This window comes from Acanthochromis polyacanthus, chromosome 10 (genome assembly GCF_021347895.1).
Source record: "Acanthochromis polyacanthus isolate Apoly-LR-REF ecotype Palm Island chromosome 10, KAUST_Apoly_ChrSc, whole genome shotgun sequence".
NCBI lineage: Eukaryota > Metazoa > Chordata > Actinopteri > Pomacentridae > Acanthochromis > Acanthochromis polyacanthus.
In genome coordinates, this window is record NC_067122.1 from 11076137 (window position 1) to 11100743 (window position 24607).

At 41.4% G+C, this 24607-nt stretch overlaps 1 protein-coding gene across 1 annotated transcript in view; it reads left to right on the top strand.

Moving 5' to 3' along the window:
* Window positions 1–1052: 1052 nt before the first annotated feature.
* The window catches only part of slit3 (slit homolog 3 (Drosophila)), a 303620-nt gene continuing 280065 nt past the window's right edge, over window positions 1053–24607 (top strand). Inside the window, 3 exon segments of the mRNA XM_051954454.1 lie at window positions 1053–1728; window positions 16622–16693; window positions 23172–23243. Coding sequence (XP_051810414.1) covers window positions 1538–1728; window positions 16622–16693; window positions 23172–23243 — 335 coding nt within the window. The 5' untranslated portion in view covers window positions 1053–1537.

The window sequence follows — 24607 nt, forward strand, 5'->3', positions numbered from 1 at the left end:
GTTCCAGGCGTTACAATATTTATGAGCTTTCCACTGTTCATTACATACTGAGACACTGCTGAGGAAAAAGCTTTTCAGATTTTTGATATTTGCAGGAAAAATTCCCTGAATGAATTGCATTAATTTGGAGGACGCTGACTTAATTAGAAGTTAAATTATCTTATGACTGAACTGCAAACTGATGGGTCTCCACTTTGTACTCCCCCGTTGAATTCCACCAATAGAGGGCAGCAGTAGTACTGCAAGTTGCTGCAGCCTTTAGAATGGATTTGCTCTGAAAAGTCCCTGCTGCACTGTCTGTCCTGATGGAAAGAGATGTGTGGAAATCAGTGTGGTGAGATAGACTTGTTGGAGCATGAACCTTTATTTATTCCCACAAAGAATGCAGAAACTTTACCTCAACTCCAAAGTAAAATATTCGTGTTTCATGTCTTCTAAGCCACCTAAAATCTTTGGATTCATCAATGAAAAGTTCAAATAATTGTGGTATTAATGAAATTTGGCAACACTATAAAAGTTAAATCACATTTATCACACTGTGGCCAACTCTAACTGGTCTATCTGACAACATTTTTGTGTCATCTGCTGCTTGTTAAAGCATTTATCAGTGACACTCACAGGCTCCCCTGGGATGATGCATTGGAGATATGGCTTAAATAAAACAAGCCTCAAAACCAACACATGATAGCAAAGTCGATCATTAAGTTGATAAATGGACCTTGACATAAAAAGAAGGAAGAGTGTCTGGGAAATTAGCTAAAATATGTACACTGCTACTGTGAACTGAGAGTACAGTTTTATTCCTCCTTGTGGGAAAGTAGTCGAGTTTGTTCAGCAGAATGTTTCTGGGTGAAGATAAGGGACGAGTGAAAGTTTGTGGAGCTCTCTCACTCTCTTTTCTGGTGACATCAACAGAGAGGGAGGGAGAGAGAGAGAGAGGGAGAGAGAGGATTTTGGGGGAAACCTAAATACAAATCTCTGTCTCTCTCACAACCTCCAGGCGTGCCAGTCTGAATTGCGCTTCTGCTCTCTCTCAACTTTTTTTTTCATTCTGATTACAACTCCTCTGCAACTCTCACTTTTTATTCCCTGGCAGCGGAGGGATGTTCCCTGGAAGGAGGTTACACCCCAGCTGAACATTCTCACCTTGGAAAGTTTAGGGCTGATAACTTCTCGGAGAGTTTGTGAATGGGGAGCGTTTGGGGAGACTTTTACGCATCGAGCTGAGTGACGCACGGTTAGGTGTTTAAAAACTTTTTTCCCTCTGTTGTCACATCTACACCCTCATTTTCTTCTTATTCTTCAATGGCAACGGAGTGTTTTGAGGAGACTCTTACTGGTCGAATCTCCTGAGAGAAAGTTTGGTAAACTTGTGCAACAGCGAACTTAATTAGATTTTTTTTTTTTGTGGAAATTCTGCCGCACAGTCCAACAGCCCGTCTTGACGTTTTTTGCAGGATCCTCACTTCCACAGCGTCTACTTTCCTCCCGCGGATTTTCAATTAAACTTCTGTTGGAAGTAATTTCAGTGGATATCATGCCTCCGACAGGGCCGGAGAAGCGCGCCGCGCTCTGCCGGGTTTGGGCTATGGTTTTCGCGTTGCTGGTGTGCGCTGCGTCGGTGGATGGATGCCCACACAAGTGTAGCTGCTCCGGGTCGCATGTGGACTGCCAGGGTTTGGGTTTGAAGACCGTACCCAAAGGAATACCGAGGAATGCCGAGCGCCTGTAAGTGCGACTTAATTTCACTTAAAGTAAATGTGACTGAGCTGTCTTCGGATCATCACGGGGTGAACTTCTGCGCCTTTTGTCCCTTTGCATCACTCCAATGTGCCCGTTCTACATCTGTATTAGGACTACAGTCAATTTTGTGTTGTAAACTCAACTCAACATGCCCTCTACATACTGAAAATTTTTGTGCAGAATCATTTACAGAGGTGATAAAGGCTTTTTGAAATCCTCACGACACTATTGACTGGTTTATCAATAAATCCTCCATCACTTTCCCAGCAACTCAAGTCTTAGTGTACTATAGTTGCATCCACTCACATCAACTCAAGCAAATTTAAAAGCAGCATTCATGCATTAATGTTTCATTTTCCGTTTTAAGATCCTGTCCTGATGCTAACCAACACCTCTGAGCAAGTTTGATCATTTCTGTTGCCATGGCAAAGGCTTAAATTACAGGAGAAACTCTAAACAGAAGTTGATGAAGTATTGGCTGCCTTTTAAAGACATTTAAGGCTCTTAACTACTAAAAGGAAGCCAGTATTGTTCACCAGTGACCCCAATGAATGGGAGCAGTTAAGAAAACAGTCCTGAACTAGCTGTTAGAGAGAGTATTTACAGGTCAGGAACAAACGTGAGAGGAGCTCCTTAAAACCTTTCTGTAGTCTTCCATGCTCCCTTTGGGGGTAAGCTGGACTTTCCAAAGTTTTGCAGTTTTCACAGGGCCCTAAACGTGGGCTAGATCCCCAGTGAGTCTTTTACAAACCTGGTGACCGTTAGTTCAAAATGACATTCACTCCTAAGGCAGAGACAGACCCCTGACAGACACTGCTGCCACCTCCAGCCTGATCTTGACACGTATACACCAGCGCAGCCACACACAGGCACTCACAAACACACACCTTTGCTGTTAAGGTATGGAAGTGATTATGCGTGATAACGGAGCAGCCAAAAGCCCTGCGGGGGATCGACAACAGACCTAACCCTGAGACAACAAACACAATCAGTAGGCTGCAGAGGAGAGTGGGGGGCCGTGTTTGTGGATATGTGTGGGGGGGCATTGGTGCGTATCAACATATGATTAGCATGTGTGCGAGCATTTTTTTAACTTTTGCATGTTTGGTTACATGTATATGTTTCTGTGTCTACATATTTGCATTGGTGTGATTGTGTTTCTTGTGTGCATATATGTGAGTGTGAACAGCGAACCCCAGACTTCTTACATCCCACAGGGCTGCTATGACCTCCCAGGACCTGCTGGCTTTTACACAGCAATCCCCTGAAGACATTTACACCCTAGAAAAATAAATAATTAGAGCGGGTCGAGATGGGGAGGTGGGATAAGGGGGTCCTCTCCCTCTCGCTGGGGTCCCCTGGGTGGAATATTTGGGGTAGCAGCGCCCCCTCCCTCGCCTTTCACTCCAGAAACTATGTGTTTATGTTTCCCTGATTTATCCAGGTCAGTGTTTCAGATGTGACTTTGGCCAAGAGTTGCTCTTTCCCTCCCTCTCTGCCTGCCTTCATCTCACTTTCTCTCTGCAGATATATTTTCGGGAGTCTGAGATGGGAAACATTAAAATGGATGAGATTCCAGTTCTAAAGGTTACAGCAGATGGGAAACTTTTTAAGAAAGAGCGATGAGCATTATTGCCTCGAGCAGGGATTTGAGTTTGACAATTGAGATAAAGTCCACGTGGACAACAGATTCCAGTAACAAAAATGCCAAATTTGTTAACATCTGGGTAAAAACACTGATTTGCATCAAAATATCCAAAGCTGCCTTAATGATTTCGAAATCTCGTTAACGTTATCATTGAAAGGTTAGAAATGCTATCAGTTTTGACTTTTAAATTGGCTATATTTGCACTTTACACAGTAAAGTAAGTTGCCTATAGTAGTAATAATAGATAGAAGCTCTGCATTGAAGCTAAAGATTTCTTTACAGCATGCATAAACTACTCAGTATAGCCTCCTTCTAACTTACTGATGTGATACTAATAGTTCATTTATCATTTGTTGTGACACGGTCAGTTTAGGGTGTAACTAAACTGTTCATACCAGCAAAGACAGGGATTCAACGCTAACATTTAGCTGCAGAATCATTTAAATGCAGTGAATCTGTTATCCACAAAACAACTGCTGACATCAAGATGTTCTTAACTTTTAAAGCAAACATAATGTTGCATCAATTTAGCCGGCTAAACTGTGCACAAAGAAGCATGCACGGAATATGATTTCACTAAGAAGTTAAAGACCTTTTCAATATTAAACAGGATAACACAATACCGTCTAATGATGACTCTGAAAAGTTACAATAGATTTATTTTAGACTGAAAGTCAGAGTAAAAATTTCATTGTGTGCTTGTGTCTAATGGTGAAATACCGGTTAATGCATAAACTAACATGGCAAATGTGTTGACAACAGAAATACTTTTGGAAGAGTCCAATGTTCGTTTCACCAAAACAGAATAATGTGTGACAAGACCACTAGACGTGCCATTTGACTGAGGGAGACCGCTCTCGCCTTATCTTCAGTGGAAAATCTTTTCCGGCTACTACGCTGCCGCTGCCTTTATCAGTCTCTTAAGGCACATGTACCGAATCAAACGGATTTAGACACACTGTGTGACGGTTACTGAAAACAAATGTAGAAAATCACTGTTAAGTGAAGTAGAAGTACATGAAGCGGTGAGGGAAATTGGGTACGACAAAGAAGCAAAGTAAAGGGACTCATGGTGAAATAACTTCATGATTTACTGATACACAACACTGAAAAATAATACAATGGCTTTTTCTTCCCCTTCTTTCTTTAAAAAAAAAGAACTTAGAACACAGAAAGTCAGTCAATATGGAAAACATTTGTCACTGTAGGGCATTAAAAACCACCAATATGGTTCTTTAAACTTCAGAGTTGGTCCCTACTTACCCTCTTTATTACACATGGTATAAAACTTAGAATGCAGTTTCCTCCTGCTGCATGTGGAAGTAAACGGTGGATGTGATATTCGCAGCCACCTGTCATAACTACTGAATCAGTCTCTCTAAAAGCCAGATTTTCTTCACTATTGTAAACAGAGCATTTGGAAAGGTTAACGAGAGAAAAACAGTGGTGGCCTCAACTGTTCACTCGGCGCACACACACACACACACACACACACACACACACACACACACACACACACACACACACACACACACACACACACACACACGCACACGCACACACGCACACACGCACTCACAGGCAGCCTCACGGATTACCTCGGGCCAGTCAATTCCGTAATGTCCTCCTTGGGAAGCCACTTGAGACCTCATTTGCATCTAATTTGAGTGGAGGGTTTTGGGGGGAGGCTTAACAGGCTTAACGAGGCTGGGCAAAATGAATTGGAAAACAGGGACGGCCTTTCTCTCTCGGGTTCAGTTCACACCTGCCCTCTGGGGACCGCATAGACATACATACAGAAACGTGCACACACCCCGGAGTGTTGATTTTTAGAGCCGCAATTTCCAAACTGTTGCCTCAACTGCTGTGAAATGTGGACAAATTAAATGCTGTAAACTCTAGAGGGAGCTTTCAACTGATTGAGCTGCAGTCAGGAAGCCTTCTGTCTGTGTGCAAATATAAATCTTTTCTTTGTTAGCATGCTTAAGTTCTGTCAAGATTTATATATGTGTGCATGATTGCATCTTTATATATGCTGTATGTCAGACCGAATAAGTGTGTGTGTAGTGGAATGGGCTCCCTGCTGGAGACAGTTGTAAGCTGCCCGAGCCAACTTTAGACAAACTAATTCTGATTTTAACTGCCTATTTTTCTGTTCCCTTGCTAACGGCACTTTGATGAAGTTTTGGCAGGTTTTTTACAAGCAACACCTTCTCTGCTTTCTCTAGCCTCGTCTGGCTTTTTCTCTCACTTTTTATTTCCCCTCCCTTCGCAGCTCTCCATCTTTGTCCCGACTTTGTTTTTCTCCCGCATCTCTTTATTGCCATATCCTCCACCTTTTTTCTCTCTCTTATAAAGTCCTCTGTTTTTGTCACCTTTGCCTCTTTGCCACCTTGTTTTCTGCCCCGTCTACTTCTCCTTTTCTTCCTCCGTAGTTCCACCACCTTCTCTCTGACCTCCACCTCCAACACACACTCACACACACACACACCTTCCTCTTGCCAGCAACATCTCTCCAGTCGAGTTTTCACAGCCCCCATTTCCCCTCAGCGTGCCAACCTACCACGGAGCACACAACAGTAGGATCCTGCCGCTGTGTGTGTGTGTTTGTGTGTAACCAAGCATCGGTGTGAGTGTGTGTGTTTTTGTGTGTAGCGTGGACACACACGTTCCAGCCTCGGCTCCTGGCTCTTATCAAAGCTTGGTGTTGATTGGTCAGTGGACGCTGTAACCACCACACCCTCTGCGATGAAACGGCATTTCATGGCGGGACTGGAATTTTGCGTGTGTGTGTGTGTGATCTTTGAGTACTTTGGTTCTATCCTGTGCACGTCGCTGACCATCTAATTTACGCTGACACAGATCCAGTTCCCTAAATTTAGAATAATTTGATTTAATCAAAAACAATCTGCGATGACTGAAGCACTGTACACTTCAGCCTTGCTCTGCTCCTTCCAGCTGCGACCTGAACATTCATCTGTCACTGCAAATAATGTTGTGCTGTACACAACCACTGGCCACACCCAAGAAGTCTGATACTGTAAGTCCAAGATGTATTCCAACTGCTCTGATAATTCCCATGAATCTCTGCTAGCCATGTTTCGTTGGTACATCGCCAGCTTTTGTGGGAACCGGGGAGCTAATTATTTTGTTTGTGCAGTATTTCTGCACTCCACGTTGAGGAAAAGTTCAGTGAGCACACATGCTTTAGTAACTGTTGAATGAGAGCCATCATTCAGTGAAGAGTGTTCTTTATTGTTATCGTGGGTATGGTGATGATGTAATACATCTGAGGAGCAGCCGAGTGTTATTGCTATAGCAGACAAGTCTAAACTAAGAAGTTAAAACCACAATGAGCTTGCTGTTCTCAAACAGCCTCTTAATGTCACGCCTATCATCCGTGGCCATCTTGTGGTAACCATTTTGTATCCTCCCAGCCATGTTTGATTCAGTTCTGGTATGCCAAATGGCACGAGTGAGGGTAACCAATGTTTAGGCTCCAGTTCTAGGTCAGTGGGTGATATTCTCTTCTCCAAGTTTCTCCAGCATGCGGGCAGTTGACCTTTCTATATAATGACTTTCAGTCTGCCAAAGAAGCAGCCAGCTGGCACTGACGGTGGGCACTGCCCTTCTGGGAAATGGAGCAAACTGGATGTTACATTAAACATATGCACCCATGCTGTATTCATATGCACTGTGCGCACCAACAGCCAAGGAGGTTTGCAGACTTACAGGCATGCATATGTAATACTAGACACATGCAGTATAAATGCACAGTCAAAACTACACTTGATTGTTCACATAAATGTGCTGCACTCATGAAGACTCTCACCGACAAAGGTTCTGCTCCTTAATCCTTAAACATCACAACCACGCCAAACCCCAATCCATCCCCATTTTTAAATCCCTCAAAGGAAAATTATGGTTTATTACAGTTTCAGTCTTCTTTTAGGTAGCTAGAGCCATTTTTCTGTCCATTGTAACCAATGCACTTACAAATTATGATAAATTGCACAAATGTAATTGCTGAGATCTGGAAACCTTGTTAAGAGGAAACGGAAAATGAGTGGTCCAATGATAGAACATGCTGTAAATAAGCAAACAGTTCACCAAATTTTATTCAGTGGATAACCTGGGAGAGAGAAAGAGAGTACCTGAAATCATTCTTCACTGTATGGTTGACCACAAAGAAAGTCTTTTAACTGTGATGGATGAGAACAGTTTGGGCGTTTATTTCACAGTTTGCCTTTAGTTCTTCTTCAAAGTAAGCTTTTCCAGCCTGGGGGTTGGTTTAACACCTGTAGGATTAACTTACAGCTTGTTGACATCTACCGCGTTCCAAAGACCTCAGTGATTAACTTAATGTTTGTAGCGACACTAATAGAGATGAGAATGATGCTGATTGAAAGAAACACAGCTTGTGAGCATCTCTTATTAACTTTCAATCATCAAACAATCTTTTGATGGATTTAGAACACGTGCGGAAAAAGCTACATGCATATTCCAAATGAAAATACATACACATGAAGCACATACAGAACTCAGCATGCAGCCCCACACACACAGTGCTCACTCATCATTAGGCAAGTAGAAGCTCACATATGCACGGCTCACTCTCATGCTTTCACCGGATTAAACATGCAGTTGCTTGTAGATGGAAACTTTGACATATAATGAGAGAGAGAGAGTCTATGTCACATAGAAACAACCCCGAGTCACGAATGACCTTCTGTGACTTTCTACTGAAACAGAAGTCCTCAGATTGGAGGACTTCAGAGTGTGTGTGTCGTGCCATAATGCCAGTATAGGTTTGTGTGTGTGTGTGCAGTGCGCCTGGAGTCGTTTGATGTTAACAAGCTATGCCACTGTTTTGTTAGGCCACTGTCACCAAAGCAACACATAATATCCCGTCTGTAGGGACTTTACTTTGTCAGTGTGGGTTTCTGTGCGTACGCTGTCACTGCACCTTTATTCGTATGTATTCGTATTTATTTGCGGCCATGTGCCAGAGCATGCAGCATGGGAGTGTGACTTGCACTATAATTTTCCCTTTTCGGTCCAATGTTCAGCTAAGCTCGATGTGACAGACTGTTTATGTTAGGCTGGGAGCTTACGGAGAAACCGGTCAGTGCACCGTACATCTGTCGCTCTCGAACTTTCTCTCCATCATTCACATTTTTTCTCTCATTCATCTTAATCTCTCTCATTCTCTTATCCTCTCGTTTGTTTTTTTTTTTTGTTTTTTTTCCTCCCCTGGACTTGGCCCCCATTGAGGAAGCAGCGGGACTTGTTCTTGTCAAGTGGCCTCTCAGCCAAATTACCCCTCCACCCCCCACCCCATTCACTTACAGTACAGCAGTAGTAAATCTCGACAAAGGCAACGCAGCCCTATAAACAGAAGAAAAGAGCTAACCAAATACAGTGCTGCTTTACGGCCCCTTTGGCTTGTTACTCTAAAAGAAAGGGATGCTCGCAGGCGTCTCCCTAATGTGGTCAAGCCTGCGTGGTTAACAGCGACACCAAACTATGAATTTCCTGAGGTCGAGCGGCAGTAGCGTGGACTAGGGACTACGAGGGAGACAGAGATAAATTGTGACAAACAGAAAACAAACCAATAGATGATGGAACACACAGAGGAGACGCATTACAGCCCCAGATTTCAACCAAACCCAGTCAGTCTGGGATTTTTAATGCAGAAACTCCATTAACAAATAATTTAAAAGACAAAGAGAAGAACAGGATGTGACAGAAGGATGGAGATGACTTTAAAGCTAAAAGACAAGGATAATAGGTGAGCATGAGAATAGAACTAAAGGGCAGATGTGATGCTGAGAGCTGTATTGCGCATCATTCAGGCAAGATTCCCCTTTAAGGAGTGAAAGTGAGTGTGAGAGGAAAATATTTGACTGACTAACAGCGCCTCTATCTCCAGCATCTCTGCTCTTCTTCCTTGCTCCTCTCCTTTCACCTTTCCTCTCCTTTCTGAGCAAATAAGTTTTATAGATTTTGTCTAGTTTCTTTCAGTATTGTTATCATTCTGTACATTGCAGATGTAAAATGAGCCAGCAGCGCATTCATTTGTACAAAGGAAGAGTTTTACCCATTGGGGCAAATATTTGCAGCATCAGATAGAAATGTGAAATGTCAGACCGTTTCTGAGAAGCATCCAACCCACACACTCCAACAGTGGCATCAGTGTCTTGCTGTAGCTGCTGGGAACCCGTCAGGCAAACCTTTGTCTTCTGAAGTTTGCTTTTGTTGTGTAAATTCTACTGTGACAGAATTTGATGGCAGTTTCATACAGGTGGAATAACATGGCTGTTTTTAATACTGATGTACTAAATTAGTGACAAAGCAGAGTTTATTCAGACTGTTTTCTCATCATGCATATGCAACCGTACTGTACCACCAGAGATAATGTTTGATTTAGCAGTTAATCAGTGAGTAAAACGTTGCATCTGAGTGTGGTGAGCTAATGTTAAAGGCAGAAGGCAATTGTGTGAAATGAAGTAGAAACAAGTGGAGTCAGAGGAAAAGTACCAGCAGAGACACAGACAGATATCCTGGTAAAACATTGGATTACCAGAGAGCCTTAGTTGCTCACATTTGTACATCCTCTTTAGGACTCAGCGAGGATATTAGAAACTGCAGAAACTTAAATCAGAAGGGATGAGCTGTTCTTGTAGATTTTCTTTTCTAGTATTTTCTACTTTAAACAAAAAATCTTTAAAAAAAAAATCTAAATAGTCTCCAAAGCTTTTGCCACACTGCAATAAAACAAACCTAGTGTTGACATCCTGAATCTTATTCTTCTCTCTGTTTGGCCTGAAAACATGACCTTTAAATAACCTGTCTGGTGTCATTTTTTTCCACAAAGGACATGATCATGGTGTCCTCGACACTCCAGCTTGTCTCTGCACTTGCTTGTTGCTTTTTGCTGTGTGTGCATGATGCAAATGCCCAGAAACCTCTAAGTGATGATCGTTGTGTATCCCACAGAGCAGCTCACTTTCTATTAGCATCAGTATGACAGAGATTCAAAACAGCAGTAAATAGCTACACAGGAGACCAAATGTTCTGCAAAACCCACAATTTTTCCAAAACGTGTAGATTCTTGTAAACTCTTGTAGACAATACATGGTCTGCAAATGGAGACAGGGATTCACCATGTCATTCTTTGTTTTCTATGACTACATCTTTTAGCTTGTTTTGTTTGTGTTATGTGACAAAATTTTCGAAACGGTAATCGTGAAGATGTAATGGAGAATTTTCTTGACTCAAATAAGATGAGTTCCTCACAGAAAGTCTGCGATGTTAAGATGTAGACTGCTGCATATAACATTACATTCATTGTAAATGTTCAGTCTGTTTTCTGCCACCAGTAGTTTGCTGCAATTAAACATCCTGTTGCTATAGCAACCCCTTCTGATGCAGTACCACAGCAGTTTAGCTAATCTGCTACATCCACTATTTCATCAGATCTGATAGCATGAACAGCATCTGTTATGTACTAAGTATCTGGTGGTTTATTATTTTTCGCCTTTCTGTGATCACTTTAATGCTCACCAGGCTAGCCAATTAGTCGTCAATTACTGGCTAATTATGTGTTCCGCTCTTGTTCATAATGACTGTCACATGATGCTTTAATTCCACAATATTTTGTTTCTACATTTTGCAGCTAATTCAACAGTCTGTTTCATAGACTCAGCTTATTTGTTGGTCGAATTCTGTTTATGAATCTTTTTTGCTTTGTACATTTCGAGTCACAATCATTGAATTCATTGTCCAGTACTGTTGCCACTCTTTCATAATTGCTTCCAGTAAAAACTACAAAGGTCAAATTAATCTTCCACCATTATTGGAAGCGTGCTGCTTCATAGCTTTGCACCTACATGTTGGTTAGAGAAGAAGATTATACTTAATTTAATTACATTTGCACCCCACTGGTTTGGCCTCCAAGCTGCTTTCTACTTGTGTCCTGATTAGACAAAAGATTTTTGTGTAATGTTTTGCTGCTCCTGCCTTTTCAACTCCATTTCAACCAAAGTTAAAATTAGTGTGATCAAAAAGTGTGAGCAGGTGTTGCTAAATGTCATATCTAAACATTTGAAGTGGATGGATTTCAGCCACACCGAAGTCAGTTTTGAAGCAGCTTGATGCCTGACCTGTGTCTGGTGACGGACACACTGTGGAGGTTGGAGCTCAGAGGAAAAGGAAGAAGGCAATTAGGATTCCTTGCGTAACTGGGAGATTTAGAGAGCGAAATTGAGCATACCTATCTAAGAGGGCGAAGGATGGAGAGCGAGAAAGCAGGAATGAGAAAATGAAGCGGTACAAGAGCTTTGTGGAAAATAACACGAGATTAGGAGAGGAAGTGGATGCATTTGGCAACGAAGCGTTGGACGGAGAACAGCAAAGGATGAAAGGAAGAGAGAGAATGGAGGGAGACGAAGATAAGGATGCAATGCCTGATGGAGTGAAAGAAAAAGTGCAAAGAGGAAATGTCACAGTGGAGCATAGACAGATAAAACAGGGAGAGGAAACTGCAGGGCTTTGTCGTTCTTCCATATTGTTGTCCCAGATGAGGGGGAAAAAAGGAGGACAAAGGCCAAGAAAACAAAAACAAGACCGATTGAGATAGAAGGGTCAAGGTGAAAAAGAGAAACGCAAGTGACCGCCCAGCGACCCGGCATCTCAAACATCTAAACTCATGTACGCCAATAATATTTCATGGTTTACCACAGCGGCAGTCAGTCCAACTTTTCATTCCATTCCAGGCTGTTGGGAGTCACCTGATCTGTCATTTGTTTAACATTCCATTCTAATAGTTATTTATCTGTTTTTTCTCAGTCTCCTTAGTGTAGCCAACCAATACTGTCATGCTATAAGCAAATCAGCCCCGCCTGCCCCCAGTATGCCAGGCCAAGGCAGCCAGACTGTAAGGTTCACTGGTTTCAGTGGTCTGGAGTGAGATGTGGTGGGAAGCTGTCTGCGCCTGTATATGTGTATATGGGAGTGTGTGTGTGTGTGTGTGTCTGTGTCTGTGTTGGATGGTATATTAATTCCCTGAACACCTGCTGTTTGCATTCTTGTCTTATCCCCTCGTCACAAACACACACACATGCAGGCCACCTCCGCCTGTAATGGAAACAAACAGTGGTTAGGGCTTTTGTGCTAAAGCCTCTCGTTAGTTGTCTGACTGCCAGCTGGTCAGTTAAATTTGAGGCTTAGTTAAGCTTTACTGCTGGGTGGGGTGGACACCCAAGTTTTAACGGACCAGGTGCATTAAAAATGGCCGCCTCCCCAGCTTTTCGAGATCCTCTGTAGCTCTAATTTTTGCACAGCGTGAGCGTTCTGATCTAATTAAGCTTATCCTTTTATTGGCTGTGATTTTCTTTTAAAACCACGTTAAGTTGGGGCCAAAGAACTTCTTTATGTTGGTTTAAGGTAGAATGGCAACCCACTGTCATTGTTTTTATCTATTCTGAACAACTCTTGAATTTCTTCAGATTTTTTTCACAGAAACCTGAAAATATTTGTAGAAGTTGTTGTGAGAAACCATGTTGTATTAAGATGAAGTTCAGGCAGAGCTCTGAGATCTCACTTTCTTCACCAGCTATGTGGTGGCTGACTGGTAATGCCCAGTTATAGTCATACTGAAGCCATTGCAGGCCAAAATATGCATCTTGCTATGCAGAATTTGCTGTATTATTAGCTGTAGCAAACATTATGTAAATTATCTGAGGCAGTAAATAATAATATAATTGATGCAACTATTTTTTTTTTTATTTGAGGATGAAGTCGTCTTTTCCACCGTTTCTGAATGCATCACTGTCAACTGGTGTGCTGCTCATTTTACAAATTTATTCATTTAATTTCACACCACATCTTGCTGTACTCTGGCATCAGCCTCGGCTCCGTGTAGTGTTTTATGCGGCGCTGTTAGATAGGGGAATGCCATTGTGCTCCACCTGGAACTGTATCCTCAGTATTTGTTTGACTGCGGATCGGTCTCCCTGGTGAGAGCACAAGTTTCCACTGCGAACAAGAGAAAGATGGAGATAAGGATGGAGAGATTAGTGGAAGGGAGCGAAAAAAGAGAAGGGTAGGAAAAATGTAGCTGACTGTAAAAGAGTGAAAGATTGAGATAAAAGAGGGGAGATTATGGGTGGAGAGAAAAACAGATGAAGGCGAAGAAAAAGTGTTTAGTCAACTGTGAAACAGTGAAAGATAAGACGTGAGAGATTGAGCGAGGGGGAGACGCTCTAAAAGGGGGTGATTAGAGAGAAAGAGAGTAAGTGGAGAGGAAGGCTGGGAACATGGGGTGAAGCTGGCTGTGAAGGACTCACAGGCTGATATTAGAGAGCAGTGACTGGGGAGAGATTTAAGAGAGATGAAGAGGAGGAGGTAGAGGCAAAAAGAACATCTGAAAGATTGTAGCCAAATGTAAAGAGATACAGAGAGCAGAGGGGTAAGACAGGGAGGAGAGGATGGATGGAGGTAAAGTGGTGGGAAACAGGAGTTTTCAGATTGGATGCTGCCTCAGAGTCACTCAAGAGCAAGTGGATACCCGGACTTGCATATCAGCAACAGAAAAGCAGCGACTTTCATTATGGAAGCAGTTCTTTCCTCAAACTAGAAATGATCAAATCAATGCTGTACTGAGTTTTTCACCACATCCAAGAAGACTTGTCAAGTAATTGCCAGTACCTTGCCTTCCAAGGAACTGGCAATTACACACACTCTGAAAGCTTGTGACAAGAACCAGCAGCTTCCAATCTGGATGATGGCGAAGCAGCTCGCTGTCAAAAACCTATCTGGTGTCTTGAGCGAACTGGCAAGATGGATGAGAATCGACATGAACAAGAATTTTCCTTCTGGTTTCCCAGTTTTTTTCACGCCACTGCTGCTTCCAAATGCATGGTTGACTTGATGTGGGTTTATTTGTGAATTCAAAATCAGAATGCTTCAGGAAATGTCAGTGTTGATATCTGAATTCTAATCATATGACTTTATTGCTTATGTCTCAGTTGTTTCTGAATCTGTCGGTTTATTGATGGACAACAAAACTTGGCTTAAATGTGAAATGAGTGGAGACAAAGATGGGGAATGACATGCAACAAAACCATCCGGCTGGACTGAAACCAGAAATGTTTTGGATCCCCTATACATCTCAAGCATGCCCTAACCTGTAGAATGTAAAGCTGTAATAAAAATGTAGTGATATTGTAACGTAGAAAAAGTAGTTTGTGGTTTTAAATCTTTCCTTTGTGTGCTTTCGCTCCTTTTTTGACTATCTGTTCTGCCCTCATTGGTTTCACCTCTATCTCCTCACCCTGTCAGCCCTTGTGTGGCTCCGTAGTCTTTATTGTCAGTTTGTGTGTCCACCTCCATTGTGAGTGCTGTACTTAATTTTCGGGGTGCTTCTTCCCTGTTTGTTCCTTGACTTTGTTTTGAACTTTGACTTATCTGAATCCCCCAGCTACCTTCTGTTTGTCCATCCACTAGGCTTTGTTCATTACTAATGTCGGAAAAATTGGTAGCTTCATTATTGAATTAATATATTTGTCTTTGAACCTGCACTAAAGGCATTTGCCTAAACAATGAGTAGACACTGAGCAACATCATCATGCACGTGGCTTCCTCACAAAGTAATATTCAAACTCCATATCTCCCCGTCTTGGTCTGCACCAATTCCTCAGGGATAGATCTAATTCTTCTGGTGCTGAAAGCTTGATTATGTTCACCAGGTGGTCACCGTCTTCATCTTTTTGACTCTTGGTGCTGGTGTTCAGTGGGTGTATCAGCGCATTATTATGGAAACGGCTGCCTGCTGTGTCTGGAAATGAGGTCGATGAGAGTAAATTAGAACAGAAAAGTTGCAGGATGTAACACAACAATGTTGAGAAAAAAGTTGTGAAAATACTCTGGCGTTAAAGTTTCTGTGATTGGTTGGTGAGCCCTCTTACATTACATGTAATTATTTGATATATTATCAGTATGAATGCTAATTTCTGATGCTTAAATGTTCTTAATCATTGTCAGATTGTGTATATAAATGCTTTGGATAGAGGGTTTCTTTTCTCTTTCACAAATCGAGACCGACACCTCATTCTGAGAGCTTATTTGTTGTCTGTGTGGGAATCATTAATCAGTCATTTATAGAACCTCTCATTGTATCACATGAGATATTAAAGTTTTTCATTTCCCTGGAGCCCTTTCAAGGACACAACAGAGGACTCTGAACCCAATTTTGGGCTTTGGGGAAGCGCTGGTCTGGCCCACAGCAGCCCTCCCTGTCTCAGGCCGGAGTATGGCTCTTATTAGTGGTCCTTGCAATAGCAGCTTGGGGAAGCCTTTTGAAACCTAATATGGTCTTAAATCAGATTTATAAATGTTTAGGTGTATTATGAAAAACACACACGCCGCCTGCCTTGGCAAAACCAGACTCTGTTTATGTGTATGTGTGAGCGTGCGCGCCTGACAGTGAAGGAGGGCGAGTGAAAGCTTTCGGGGACTTGTGTGGGTGAAATAAGAGCAAAAACGGTGTGTGTTGTTTGTCCATGCCCTCTCTCTTTCTGTGTGTGTGTGTGTGTGTGTGTGTGTGTGTGTGTTTTTTCCTTGCCCTAATTCCTCCAGTGCGACAGCGTTTCAATAAACATCATACCCGTGTAAAGGGAACCAGTCTATACACACTCAGGCAGTCAGTTCATGTTGCAGTATGTATACATTGTGCACCCGTAGTTAAACAGATTGAATGACAGCCAGGAAACATGATAAGCTTTTAAACTGTGATGATGGAAAGAGAAAATAATTTCATCCCACTTTTTATTTTTCCCCCTTTTTTTTCTCCTTTACTGGAAAATTTACTTCTCAACAATTCACAGCAGCAGGAGCCCGATGCATAATTTTCTTGGTGCCTGTACAGTAGGAGTGTTTGTGTGTTTTGGTTTGTGTTTGTTTGTATGATAGTGTGTGCTTGTATGTATGTGTGTGGGCTCGTATGCCGTGGGGCATTCTCACGCTCTGTCCTACTGCCACTTTCACTAATTTTGCTGAGCATGAAGAGACACACAGATCAACACGTGTACACTCAGTGGGTGCACACTGATGCTTTTTATAATGAAACTGTATGCTTTGAAGATTGTGTTATCAACACTAAATTACATTAAGTTCATTAACTGAACTCGGTTAAGTCTGATTGGTAATCTCTGTTTTTTCTCTTTGCAGGGATTTGAACAGAAACAACATCACCAGAATCACTAAAGTGGACTTTTCTGGCATCAAGAACCTCAGGATTCTGTAAGTTTGTTGCTTCATCAGTAACTAGTAGTCAGAGAAACTTCTTGGTGCAATTAAACAGGAGATTACAACACATTTTCTAAAATAACTGCCTTTGGGGTTACTGTGCAGCAGAATTATAACTCTGAACTGTAACAAATTGTCCTTCTTTGGTCCTCCTGAGCCCCTGTAACGTTACTGTGTGCCACCTCTTGCTAAATATGACAGATTGTCTGTGAAAACTGAGAAATGATGTTCAAGAATAACAGAGCAACAACATTATTTCTAAATCATAATACGTTCTCACAGGATACTTTATCTTAAGCCAAACTGGAGCTGAACTGATTTTTTTTTTAAGCATTTCTGAAGTCAAACTTTCAAAAAGTGCACCAGACAACCCAAATGTGTAAGAGATGGTGTCCACATGCGGACATGAATGTACGATTTACTCACCAGTGGTCACACATGGCATGTTTGTTTCATCATTACTAAGCCAGGTTGGTCTCTTTTTTTGTTAGTTTTGCACCAAAAACACTGCATGATTTGCTCACGTTACTGGTCAGAGAAAATTTTTGATGCAATGTAACTGGACGTTGCAACTCAGTTTTGCAAAATTTGCTAGATCAACTGCCTACAAGGTTACTATTCAGTGGAATTTATAAACTGAAACCTGACTGAAACTCAACCAACACAAGCCCCCCCCCTAAAATGGCTTTGGACAAATATCAAGAAAGCAATTCACCTTAAGTAACTTAACCCTTCTTTTTTTGTTCATGTCGGCTTTTAACTTTTCTTATTCTGTAGCGAATACAGAAGTAAAGAGAGCTTGTCATATTGCTGGAAAAGTCATGTGGAGCTGACGTTTCTACTAAAGATATATCCATGAAGTCAGCCATTCCTCAACTTGTTTTCGAAATAGCATGTGCTGCCAAACAACGTATTATTTAGGTATGAGGCTGGTTGGATTTAGGAATGCACTTGAATCCAGCAGGTCTTTTATGTGCTTATTCTCCTCTTTATTTCCTCATTGTGACCTGTATTTCTGTCTTTACAAGGAATCCCATGAACAAAACGCTTCCATGCTGGAGCAATTAAGCAAATGCTATATTTACCTAATGGGCCTGCATATGGCTATAGGGGCAACAAGTCTCTATAAAATAAAGTTTCCCATCCTAATGAGGGCTTTCAAAGCAGGAGAGAATGCAAGCATCCCATCCAAGGAGTTGAATTTCGCAATTACTGGATATTTACAAGGTTAAATAATAGAGTAATTGTGAGCTGACATGCCAGTAACAAGCAGCAAGACTCCCGTTTATCAAACAAGCAACACGAAAAGATGTTGAACCGGTGAGGAAACGATGACACGCAGAAAGTCACTGATGCAATTTGTGTTTGTAAGAAATCTTGAGTCATAAGTAACTGTAAAAGATGTGACAATGCAATGTAAAATTCTTCACTGTCTCCCATGTTGCACTGAATAATAGCTGGGGAATTTTGGACTAAACTGTGAACTAAGCTACAACTGTGATACTGGTCTTCTTCAGAATGTCAAATCTTGACTTTTTGCGTCACACTGCTCAAGCTTGCCTGGAAACAATCCTCACTGGAGCATGCTGAAAGGTGTTTTTTGTTAAGTGTTGTTTCTCGTATACACACTGACTACAAAGGGATCCCCTCTTAAAGCATGATGCAGTGCGGCCTGAACTAATTTCATGTGTCATAACTGGCGATTCCAGCCGTTCTGATATATACTATCTGCTCAGAAAAGCTCTTGTTATTGGGGCCTGAAAAAGGGGGGGAAAACACAGCAAATACAGCTTCATGTGCCAGACTGAGAAATTTTCCATTTCAAGGCAAAAAATTGCTCCTAAAGATGACATGTTGACTGCAGACTAAACATGCAGCTGTCGGTAAACATTAGAAATGAACATTTATCCAACACAAGCACTTTCTGTATTCTGTCGTTTGCCTTTGTGCCAGTGCAATCTTTTATCTTGAGGCAGGAAAAAAAAAAATCAAATGACACGCTGAAATCATTGCCGAGACGCTTTCTTGTTGAACTCGTCATATTTAAATGGCTGCACTCGGTGTGAGAGGAGATGAGTGTGACTGCTCATCTCCTCTCAGCTGTCCTAACTGGCTTCAAGGGCTCTCTCACTCTCTTGCCTCAAGTGGCTGAAATTTGTGTGTATGTCAGTGTGCGTGTGTGCGTGTGTGCGTGCGTGCGTGTGTGAGAGAGAGGGCTTTAATAACTATAATCACCGCTGGCTGCATGCAGCTTCCCTCCTCACTCAGTTTTAACCAGACCGGCAGATAAAAATACACTTCCAGCACAAACTACGCTGAGCAGTGGTAATGAGTTTCTGCATGTGTGTGTTTTGCATTTTGTACGTGTATTTGTTTAACCAGAACCATGCTTGTTAGGATGATAGTAGATTGAAGAACTTATGTCAGTTAACCCTCTGAACTCCAAACAATGTCCGGGCTTTTGTTTGCTCCTGTCCCATTTTTTTTACTCGTGGTGGGATCATTTTTCGTTTCAGTGTGAAGTCCTGCACCTCTATGGAAACAGCACAACCATAGCTAGAAGTAGAGACAACTGAAAATCCTCCTCTGTGCTGTTTGACAAACTTATGCTGCCACAAATTGAATAAATAGAAAGTTAAACCTTAATTATTCATTGTACAACTAGTATCAACATGTGCAAGATCCACAGATGTTATCTTTATGGAAACATTTTATTACTTTACATACTGTAGATGTTTTACGACTCCTGTTTTTTTAAAAATTTGTTTCCATACTTGTCTCGTATCTTCTCTGTATAAACACAGCCTGTAGTACAGCTGAAAAGTCCCTGGATTCTTGTCATGCGATTGTTGGTTGCAGCTAAGTTTGAACAGAATCTGTTGAGATCATATGGTTTCTTTTTAGTGACTCTTTAAATGTGTCCTGTCGAGTAAAGCAATTTCAATGAAACGTTAAAAGTTTTAAGCTTGTATTTGAATACTTTTTTTTTTTTTTCAAATGAGACGGTACAAAAGGTGAAAATCTGAAGCTTTTTCCTCTTCTCATGGCTTCTTCTCTGTTATAAGGGATGTACTTTTGGCGACATTTTTTTTGTTGAGAGGGTTAATATTCCTGAGTGTTTGAGCAAAACGGAAAAGAGAAAGAAAATCCAGCTGTTTGCCTTCGATGTACATAAGACTGGGTAGAAGGACCAAGGTAAAACGGCTATGCGGTTGCGTGTGGCAGACCGGCAGCTTGTTTCATGTGGTTGGTGATAAACTGCTGTGACATTTCCCCACTCTAAATCTCTTAAAGAAATTGGGAGGAGATTGCTTGGGAAAGAGGAGATCGTCTGAGAAAGAACACTTTAAAGTGCGCACACACACACACACACACACACACACATCCTACACACATACATTCTTACACTTGTTTCAAGGGATGAACAAACGCATGCATGGGCACCATTAATGGCCACCTTTAGCCTTATCTTTAGTCAAATGGGTACTGATGTTATTTACCAGACCTCTGTACATAACTCTCACACTCCATTTCTCTATCACACACACACAAAGTGCCTGGTTCTGTGATTCCTGGTCATTTCCGCCATACATGCCTCCCATGGGAAAACTTTGCATGTACTTTAGCGCATCTAGCATTCTTCCCAGGGTAAGTCACAGGAAGAAAAAAAGTATAACTTCCAAATGCTTACGTACAACTACTAATTACTTATATATCTTCCTGTTGAAGTACACGTCTGGCATTACATGTAATCTGACTTCTGTTAAAAACGTCCAAACAGCTAAACTATCTGGTTGCACTTTAACATCTCAAGTGATCACAGAGTACAAAAATAAAATAATATGCTAACTGGACTCATTTCTTGGCATTTTAAATCTTCCAACGCTGACCTCACGAGAGCACCGAAATCAGACTGTCGGCTGTAATCTGATTAAACATTTAGCATCATTTTGTGTTCATCCAAAAGCTTGTAATCCTATCCAGCAGTGTGAATGCTTTTTTTTTTTTTTTAATCTGCACACTCAAACGCAGCTAGTTTCTGCAGGCACACTGCATGCGCAACACTTAGCGTAATCTCTTTGGCAGCCGCGCTGTGCAAGATCTCTTCCAGATTGTGGCGAAATTGAGTAATTCCAAACAAATTTAGATGTAGGTGAAAACTTGTGCTTGATATTGAACATTTGGCTTCGGAAAGTTAATGTGGTTTCACCCGTTGTGTGTAAACAACAAGTAAAGTTAATATCCCCTGAAGCATTTCCTCATTTCCTTCCGGGGCCAAGTTCTCTCAGTTTGATATAAGGTGGCGTGACATCATTGCACTTTTTTATAAAGACTTTCTAATAGGCTTGAATGAAAGAGTTATTGGACCCACCAGTCCCACATGAATTCAATGCTTGTTTGCTCTCTTTTCCTCCATCTCTGTGGATGACTAATGCCTGATACAGACCAATATAAAAACAATACCTCATCTGAGCGATATGCCAGCATCGTCTCCCCGCACCATGTGTTTGGCCTCCTTCGCGATTCTAAATGCTTCTCACTAAATCAGCTTGTGGTTAATCTCTCATTTGGACAAATAAACTTTGATAGTTATTCAAAGTTACGTCTTGATTTAGCTTTTCCCGGAGTTTACAGGATGTGCTTTTTTATAAGGAGGTAGAAAACACAGCTACATTGGAATAAACGTGTAGGATTCATCATTCATGTTTGGATTGTAAATTATGACAGATGCTGGAGTAAGGCTGTGCAAATGCTTATGTGTGTTTAGGAATTCTTTCTAGCAGTGCATGACTCTTTACCACCGTTTATGCCTTCCATGTTTACTCACTTATCTGATATTGCTCATTAGTGCTGGGTGTGCATGTCTACGAATCCCCCGTACTGCATGTATTTACACCTGTCACTTTGTGTTTGACTTTGTTAGCTAACAGTTTAGACTTGTTTCTCAAACTGTGATTGCAATCTGTAGCACATTTGCTGTTGTTTATAAGCTGGTTTTAAAAAATCATTTTCATTGTAACTTTTTTTTTAGACCAATTTACGCAACATATTATTAGTGATGTTTGGAAAAAGATGATTTGTTTGAATAATTTTGCCCCGTAATTATGTACGCAAAAGTTATTTTTCCTGTTGCAAGAATGCTCCAGAAATTGTTATGCTTTTGTAATACAATCTGAAGAGAATAATGTTAAAAAATATGCAAATTTGCATCTCATACGGGACTACTGTTTCTTTAACTTAATATAAAAATAAATGGGGAAAAAAACAAGAAGTGCTTATAATGCAGAATGGCTGTCATGTGGTATTTTAACATCCAATTAAACCCAGATTTTGCTTTATTAGTATTTGCATTTTTAAGAATACAAGTGCCTTTTTTCATTTTTCAGTAAATGAGAGGATAAATGAGCATACATCTGTGCATTGCAGATAGATATGGTATAATCTTCATGTATACATATGTGCCTGAATGCATGTTTCATTGTGTGTGTTTCTGGGTCTGTTATCTCTCATCCAAGTGTATGTTTCAGTGTGAGTCCAACAGATGTGCGTGTATTTGCATGTGTGTCTGTGCAGCGAGCCCATATGACATGCGATGGATTAATGGCTGAAATACAGCTTCACGTCTAAACATTTTCTTTGAAAGAGTGCTTAAAGGAGGGTCATGCCAAAACAATTCAAAATCCACATGGAAGGCCAGACAGTGTCTCCTTTTGATACGACTTCTTCAGCGTTCTTCGGCTCTGTGTTTCTTTTCATATCTCGCTCACTCAATCCATCTTGTCATTCTGAGACTCACTGTTTTTTTTCATCTCTTCTTCTTCATTCTCTGCCTCTTCGATTTTTTTGTAATTCTTTTTTTTTCTGCGCCCTTTATTTCCTTCCCATCTTCCCTCGAAGGAGATGTCACTCTTAACATCCTCAGACAGAAAATATAAACACACATATCAGTTGAGATGTTCTCTCTCCCTTTTTGTGTCCCATCTGGAAAGCCTTAGTGTGCCCCCAAAACATGACAACAGACAGAGAGCGGGGAAAGAAGAAAAACAAAGGAAAATGCGTTATAGTGGGCGCACCACTTGGAAGAGGGATGAGAAATGATGAAGAATGGAAGAGTGATGGGTTGTTACTTACTTGTTTTGGATTGCTAAATTGTCCATTTGTGAATTATAAACTCTTTGAACTGTTGCTTCACGTTGCTGCACTGATCGCTTGTGTCTCTTTGATTGTTTGCGTTGGCCAGAAAACATATTCCCGTCTATATGACTGCCTGTCAGTGTGATACTTAAACTAAATCATTTTAAAGACACGCTGATTGCAACTGTGTAAAATCACTCATACTATGGCCTCCCTTTGATATTCGCTGCCCTTCACTAAACGGTCACATACTATGTCTGCTTTTGAATTCTGCATTTTTTTAAACTACAAATGCTGTCTTTTCTCTCTCTGTGTCTCGTTATGTCCGTCATTCTAGTCATCTGGAGGACAACCAGATCAGTGTTATCGAGAGAGGAGCCTTCCAGGACCTCAGACTGCTGGAGAGACTGTGAGTACCATGTTACACTGCTACCTGTGGAGTGTGAGTGAGAAAACTAGGCGGTGTAAACTAAGCAGCTGATGCCAAAAGAAGGTATTTTAGGCATGTGAAAAATCCAACAGGCTGCACACACACACACACACACACACACACACACACACACACACACACACACACACACACACACACACACACACACACACACACACACACACACACACACACACACACACACACACACACAAAATATGCGTCCACGAACATCCACCCATGAACACCAAGCCACACGTGTTTGACGTACTACTGCTGCCCCCCCCCCCCGAAGTGGACACACTTTTGATATAGTGCTTCTGCCTGTGTGTTCTGTAAAATGTGCTCACACGGCGATCGTACCTGGTTGATACCCAAGTCCATCCAATTCACACATCGCCATGGACTCTCCCGTGATGCTGCCTTCTTCCCTCTGTGTGTGCTGGTGTGTGTTTGCGTATCTGTCAGCTCACACCGAGGCTCCAGTCAACAGAATCGAGGTGTCGGTGTACAACACGACACTTCCCACACACACACACCTGGCTGTTTATGCCTCCGTGTTGGAGGAATGACGGGCAGACAGCTCTGCAGGAAGAAGACACAAAGGCAAATTTACACACTTTGGGTGTTGTCAGATATCTTTTAAAATCTCTTTTAAAAAAATATTTGCGGTTTATGTAGGTGCCTTTCAGGTGAGGACAGAATTTCTAAACTTGGCGAGCTGGCTCTCTTAGCATTGTTGGATTTACAAGTTAATTTGTCTTTTTGCAGTCTGATTATGTGAGTGATGTCAAGGATGTTACTATGTGACTGCACAGTGATGAATGTTGGCCAGCTTCTTTGGAAATGATATTGATTTGCAAAGAACAGAACAAGTGTTACAGGAGTAAGAATAGGTAGGAATTGTTTTTTTACATTTCAAAATAAAAGTCCCTGAAAAAGCGAGTGGTGTAATGGAGACATAAGAGAGAAAGCGGTTCACTTAAGCCGTCAACAGGCTTCTGCACAGTACAAAGTCTTGAGAGACCCTGAGTGACAGAAACACGTGGCTCTAACTGGAGATTACACATCTGATAGTGAAAGTGTGAGGTGATGAGCTGCTTTAACGTTAAAAGGCTCTTTAATACAGTGTGTCAGGAGGGGTCAGAGGCTAGAGATGAGAGGAGGGACGAGGGACAAAGCAGCTGAGTGTGGAAATTCACACAAGAGAAAGTATTTCATTAATACTTAAAGCACAGACAAAAATTACATATGCATTTGATTTACATCACAGTGTAAGAATGACATTTACCCAAAGTTAATCTCTGTTTTTGATAAAAAACAAATCAAAGACAAGAATTCTA